The sequence below is a fragment of the Tamandua tetradactyla genome, chromosome 2, assembly GCF_023851605.1.
Source record: "Tamandua tetradactyla isolate mTamTet1 chromosome 2, mTamTet1.pri, whole genome shotgun sequence".
In the NCBI taxonomy this organism is placed as follows: domain Eukaryota; kingdom Metazoa; phylum Chordata; class Mammalia; order Pilosa; family Myrmecophagidae; genus Tamandua; species Tamandua tetradactyla.
The window spans coordinates 114,612,572-114,619,700 of NC_135328.1; the positions used below are offsets into that span (position 1 = coordinate 114,612,572).

At 35.9% G+C, this 7,129-nt stretch overlaps 1 protein-coding gene across 1 annotated transcript; it reads left to right on the plus strand.

The window, feature by feature from the left end:
- The first annotated feature begins 5,580 nt into the window (after window positions 1-5,580).
- On the plus strand, window positions 5,581-6,244 carry LOC143657140 (interferon beta-like). The gene has a single exon (XM_077129194.1). The coding sequence runs from the start codon at window positions 5,600-5,602 to the stop codon at window positions 6,242-6,244; it is 645 nt and encodes a 214-aa protein (XP_076985309.1). The 5' UTR covers window positions 5,581-5,599.
- Window positions 6,245-7,129: the final 885 nt, after the last annotated feature.

The following is a 7,129-nucleotide window of genomic DNA, read 5'->3' on the forward strand; positions in this document are numbered from 1 at the left end:
TGGAAAAGTATCATATTTGTTTACTCTGTGATTTGAATAGGAAAACCACAGAAGAAAAGGTGCTCGATGTTATAAACCGATAATACGCATCCCGTTAACCACCCAGTAGATACGTGTGAATAGTAACAGCAGTTCTCAAACTTTTTATTCTCAACACATATTGACACTCTTAAAAAGCTCCTGAGGTACCTGCCCATGTGAACAACAACAAAAAAAACTCCTGGAACTCCCAAAGAGATTGTTTTTATGTGGGGTTTATTTATTGACGTTAACCAGATTGGAAATTATAGTAAGAAAAATTTAAATATTCTATTCATCTTAAAATCACAAATAATCCATTACGTGAAACATACAAATGTTTTCATGAAAAATAACTATATTTTTCAAAACAAAAATTCATTAGTGGAAAGAGTGGCAATGTCTTGTAACTTTGCAAATCTCTTTAATGTTTGGCTTAAGAGAAGACCACTGGACTCTCCTATCTGCTCCTGCACTTAGTCTGTCATGATGTGTTTTTGATCGAAGTGAATGAAAGAAAGCCAGCCTCACACAGATCGGCATTTGAAAAAGGGAGGTCCTTGCAGACCCCTAAAAAGTCTCTGGGAACCCCAGGGTTCCTCAGGCCACCTTGGGAACCGCTGATACACATCTTCATCATATAAAGTTGAAAGGACACTTACAGCTTGCAGTGAATTCGAATTTCTGTTCTTCCTCTTTTCCAATTCTGCTTATTTTCCTTATAATTTAGAAAACCAAGAAGTATCAGAAAATCTTACAGGCTTGTGGTTGACATTGTTCAGGATTATTTGCTAAAAGATTCAGATTAGAGTTAAGCACACACGCACAGCTTTGATTCTTTTTTATCAGATTTTTATGTTTAATATAACAACCACACACAGAGGTGAACAAACATACATATATATTTTAATAATTAAAGCAAATATTAAATAACCAATAACGAACAAAAGCAATGAAATTTTGTAACATTCTGAAAGTCTTCCCCCCCCCCCTCCCCGCCCCACTACAACTCCAGCCCTCCCCTTAGAGGTAACTGTTATTCTAATTTTATGGTAATCACTATCTCACTTTTCTTTATAATTTTACCCTAAATAATAGAGTTTAGTTTTGCCTGTTAAAAATTGTATAAATGGAATATGTGTTCTTTTGAATTTAGTTCCTTTAACTAAACACGTTTGTGAGGTTCATTCATGTTTACACATATACTTGTGATTCTTCATTTTAACTGCTATTTATCTTCTTATTATATGTATAGACTACAATATATTGACCCATACTAATTTTAAGGACCATTTGCCAGTTAAGGTTGTAATGTATAATCCTGCTATGAACATTCTTATACATTCAGCCTGATGCATACTGCATAATTTTTTTCCACGGTTGGTAATTCCGAAGAGTGGACTTGACAGGTCGTAGGGTATGCGTATTTTCAATTTGGCAAGGTAGTGCCACAATGCTTTCCAATATTGTTATAAAATTTATATACTCAACAGTAGCGGATGAGAGTCCTCATTGCTCTACATCTTCCACATTTTATATTTTCAGTCTTTTAATTCTTTTTATTTGCCCTCAATCTATTTATTTCTCTCAAAACCTGAGAAAATCAACAAAAATGTTTAGACAAAATGTTTACTAGTTGGTCAGACACACCATCAGCAGTACTCATACATAACTATATGTAATTTTTTAATAAAAATGCAATAAAAAGTTAGTCCCTTTCCAAATTAGAAAATGTAATGAAAAATTAGTGTCATTCATAATTGCAACTACAATAATAAATCATAAAATACCTTGGAATAAACCTTAGAAAGAATGTATATGACATATAATCAGGGCAACAGTAAAACATATCGAAGGATATTTTTTAAATAGTCCAATTAAATGGCAATTACCCAATGTTTCTGTATGGAGGGTTTAATAAATATTTGTGAAATAATTACTTAGTCAATAAATAAATGTGTTTCTCAAGAGGAAGAAACGATTGCCATGTCCTGGCTCTTGGCAGCCTCCCTTTACAGACCCCATCTTATGCTGAAATGCCCCTTCTCATTTACATAAAATAACAAGTAGGAGAAGTTGCTTAAGCTCCACCTGTAATCAAGATGAAAAACTCAGTTCCAATTTAAGGGGAAAATCTACGTAATATGTTCGTTGATTTCTGGCCATTTCATGTACATCAGAAGTTCTATAGATTTGTACTTCAAGGCCAAAGAAGAATGAAATGACTTTACTATGTCAATCCTGTTGCTTTTTTTCTTTTCTTTTCTTCTTTTTTCCTTACTCAGTTTAGATTTCCTTAGTTTTTACCCTGGGTACTTTTTCTGTTCCATTCAGAATATCACCTTACATTTTATTGTCATGGCTGCTTAGTCTCCTTTAGATTATGGCAGTTTCTCAACTTTCCTTGTTTTTGATGACCTTAACAGTCTTGAGTAGTACTGGTTAGGTATTTTGTAGGGTGTCCGTCAATTGAGATGTATTTGATATTTTTCTCCTGAGGAGAATTGGGTTAAGGGATTGGAGAGGAAGATCACAGGATTAAAGTGCCATTCCCATCACATCCAAATACTATCAGCATCACTGTCAATATTAAGCACTCGTTTAGTGTTTTTTCAATTTACTGGGTATTTAATGGAATCTTCCTGATTACTGAGAATTCCCTGATTTCTGAGATTTTCTTTATGCTCATTAGTAATTTGGAATTTTTCTGTTGTGACGTATCTGTTCAAATCTTTTGCATTTTTTTACATTGGATTTTCTCTTCCATTTCTACTGATTTGTAAGTGTTATTTTTATATTTTGCATGTTAGAATTCTCCTTTCTGGGGTGTTGCAAATATTTCCTATCATTCTATGTCCTCCCTTTTCTTAATGATGCTTTTAATTTTTAAAAAAAAATGAGTATTAATATTAATGCAGTCTAACAATCTTCTCTTTGCAGTTTATACTTTATGGGTCTTGTTTAAGAAATACTTCCCTACACTGAAGTAATGACAACATGTTAATATATTATTTTCTACAAAGTTTTGTTTTTTTACATTCAGACCTGTAATCTACTTGGAATTGTTTTTTGTGTATTATATGACATACAGGTCCAATTTCATTTTTTAACATATGAATATATAGTTATTTCAATTTTTGAAAAGGCCATCATGTCCTTTATGTTCTACAATAAACCTTTTTAAATATATAAATCATACGTCCATATATCTATGGATTTCTTTCTGAACTTTCTATTCTAGTCTCTCAGCATCATTGACTATCCCCAAATACCACATGCTTTAATTAATACAACTTTATGTGCTGATATTTTGTAGAGCAATTTTTCCACCTTTTTCTTCTACAAGAATATTTTCATTATTATTAGTCTGTTGTACTTCCATATAAATTTTAAGATTCTATTGAAAAGTTACACACAAAAGACTTTTTCTGTTTTGGTGATTACACTGAATCTACAAATTCATGTGGAGAACAATGATATCTTTACAGTATTGAATCTTCCAATTCATGAACATGGTATATGTATTAGTTAGGGTTCTCTAGAGAAACAGAATCAACAGGAAATATCTGTAAATATAAAATTTATAAAAGTGTCTCATGTAACCATGGGAATGTAGAGTCCAAAATCTGCAGGGCAGGCTGTGAAGCTGACGACTCTGATGGAGAGTCTGGACCAACTCTACGGGAGAGGCTCGCTGGCCGAAGCCTGTCTCTTCTGAATCCTTCTTAAAAGGCTTCCAGTGATCAGATTGAGCATCACTCATTACAGAATACACTCCCCTTGGCTGATTACAAATGGAATCAGCTGTGGATGTAGCTGACGTGATCATGATTTAATTTTATGAAATGTCCTCATTGCAACAGACAGGCCAGCACTTGCCCAACCAGACAACAGGTACCACCACCTGGCCACGTTGACACACGAACCTGACCATGACAGTATGTATCTCCATTTACCCATTTATTTAAGACTTCATAATTTCCCTCAGTTATGAGTTGTAGTTTTCTGTTTAGAAGTCTTTACTTCTTTCTTTAGATTTATTGCTAGGCAGTTGATCATGTTTATGTTCTTGTTAATGCATTCTTTTAAAATTGTCATTTTCCAACTATTTGTTACTACTATATAGTGGGACAAATGATTTTTAACATTGATTGTTGTATTCAGTGACTTTGCTGTATTTGTTTTTAAATTCCAACATTCTATTTATAGACCATTTTATATGTGCACAATGATATCACCTGCAGTAATGAAAAAATACCTGACACAGTGGGCAAGAGATCTGAACAGGCCCTTCACAAGAAAATAATTAAATGGCAAAGAAATATGTGAAAATACACTGAAGTGTATTAATAATCAAGAAAATGTAAATTAATACTATAAACAGCTATCACTGGAATCTCTAAAATCTAACAGACTGACAATGCTAAGGATTGGTGAGAGAGCAACACAACTGAAACTCTCACACAGCTGTAATGAGAAGGGGAATTGGGTCAATCGTTTGGGAAATCTGTTTGATTGTATCTAATGAAGCCGAATATTTCTATGGCCCAGCAACTTCATCTAGGTATATACCCAACAAAAATATGTGTATAGAGTGCAGAAAAAAAAAATACAAAATTTTTATAGCATCTAAATCAGTGGGATAAAACCAAATGTCCATTAGTAGAACAGAGGACAAAGTATTGTGGCAAATTAAGGAACTATAACTATATGCAACAACATAGATGAATCTCACAGCCATATCATTGAGTGAAATAAGTCATTCATACAAAATTCAAAAATAAGCATAATTTAGGGTGTTAAAAGGCAGCACAGTAGGGATGTCAGGGAAGGAAAGTAGTAATGGAAATTTAGATGTGTTCAAAATGGGTCTAAAATGAGAATAAACAGGTCGTGAATCAAGGTCATAAAGGTCCCCAATGAGTAGAACAGGAGCTTTCAGGCATGGACTGCGAAACGTTCATTTTTGTACACTCAGAGATCTTGATTCATCCTGAGATTCCACTTGTGTTCTGGATAGTTGAGAGTCTCAGGTAAAGGGATATGTGATGTCTTGCAGAATATGAGTTGAAAGCCCTGTTTAATGCTACATAGAAAGAAAAATTCAGATGAACTTAGTTTATCACTAATCAATTTTAGACGGAAAATTTAGGAGTCTTTTTAAAATCAAACTCTGCATATAGTTATTGTGTTGTGATGGTATAATTGAGAATTAAATATAATTCTCATGAAAAATATAAATTTCATGTAAATAAAGACAAAAATAAGTTTTATAATACTAAAAGAAAAAGAAAACTCTTTTGTCAAGTTAAAATTCACTAGAAGAGCAGAGCTCTAAATAGTTTGGCCTTATTTTCTTTCTTTAGTACTTTGGAATTAACTGAAACTTTACAAAACATTTATAAGTCCTCACAGATTGTTAATCTATTTTTCTTAAACATAAAAAAATAAAAAGCAGTTTTAAAAAACGAATTTAGAAAAGTCCTAATAGTTTAAAAGACATAGGAAAACTGAAAAGGAGAAAGGAAAGTGGGAAGTTCCTCTGAGCAGAAAGCTTGTTCCATATAAATTGCCCATAGCCATGGATGATCGGCATTCACATTGCAACAACTTGAAGACTTCGCTGCCACAGGTAGTGGCAAGCAGCGCTGCTCCTGCTGCCATCATGGCCAATAGCTGGGTCTTTCGTTTCATTCTCCTGTTGGGTGTCACCAGCACAGCTCTTTCCATCAGCTACAACTCGCTTGGATTCCCACAAAGAGGCAGTGTGACTTGTCAGAAGCTCCTGAAGAAGTTGAATGGAAGCGCTTTACACTGCCTCCAGGACCGAATGAACTTCGAGGTGCCAGAGAAGATTAAGCATCCCCAGCATTTCCAGAAAGAGGAAGCCGCCTTGGTCATCTATGAAATGCTCCATCAGATCTTTGGAATATTCACAGGAAAATACTCCAGCACTGGCTGGAGTGAGACCATCGTTGAGAACCTTCTTGCTGAACTGTTTTGGCAGATGGACCATCTGGAGACAATTCTGGAAGAAAAACTGGAGGAGGAGAGCTCCCCGCAGCTGGACTTCGTGACTGTTCTGCACCTGAAGAGCTATTACCTGAGGATCGTGCGGTACCTGAAGGACAAGGGCTACAGCAGCTGTGCCTGGACGGTGGTCCGAGAGGAAATCCTTAAGAACTTTTCCTTCATTATTCAACTTACAGAATACCTCCCAAAATGAAGAGCACCCCCAGCCTCTGCCTCTGGGACTGGACAGTGTTGACAGCGAGTACAGGTGTTCTTCCACCAGCAGAGGCTTTTTAAAGTGACTGAAGGCGAATGCACTGCTTTAGCATTAGCAGTGCTGATGCGAAGGACTTATAAATTATTTTTATTAATTTATGCATTGTTATTTTTTTATCCTTTATTTAAACTTTTACACTGGAAAATAAATTATCTATGAAACAAAATTCAGCATGGCAGTTTCAATTTCAATCCAACAGTTTCCACAATCCTTATTAAAAATTGCTGGACACCTATGCTGAATGTTCCTGGAAAGTAGTATAGTTTCCGGCCACTGTTTTTGAAGAATTTAATTATCAAGGATGCCAAAGGAGTATTCAAGGTAAGAGATGATAAGGGAACCTCAACCTCATGTGGGAATAAATGTGGCCTGAACCTAGCAGGGGTTAAAATGGAAGAGGCGGGCAGAATTTCTGTAAGAAGGTCTTGGGGGCCCATTGCTTCAACTCTGTGACCCAAGCTCTCTGGCCCGCAGGTAACCAGAGGAATTCAGATAGTTACTTTAACCATCAGTTATCTGCAGGATGCTTTCCCCAGGGGATTTTAAAATATTTGTGTGCCCCGCCCCCCTCAAATCTAAGAGTGAGTAGTGCCGGGCACTTCGGTGGCACCGTTAAGAAGAAGTCCATCCATTGTGCTCTTCGTGAAACAGCCTAGTTGTGCGGGTCTCTTAGGGAGCTGAGGTCCCCTGGCCACTTCCAGGGCACTGGTGCCAAAGGAAGGGAGAATCCTGCCTTATACCCCAGCCATCTGCTTAGTTTTCTCTCTCCAATTTTCCAGAACACTAAGTCCGCTCCGGGTGCCCCTGCCTTGTTCATACAGA

What these genes read in the sequence shown, in the direction of transcription:
- LOC143657140 (XM_077129194.1), top strand. Translation starts at nt 5,600, where the DNA reads ATGGATGATCGGCATTCACATTGCAACAACTTGAAGACTTCGCTGCCA.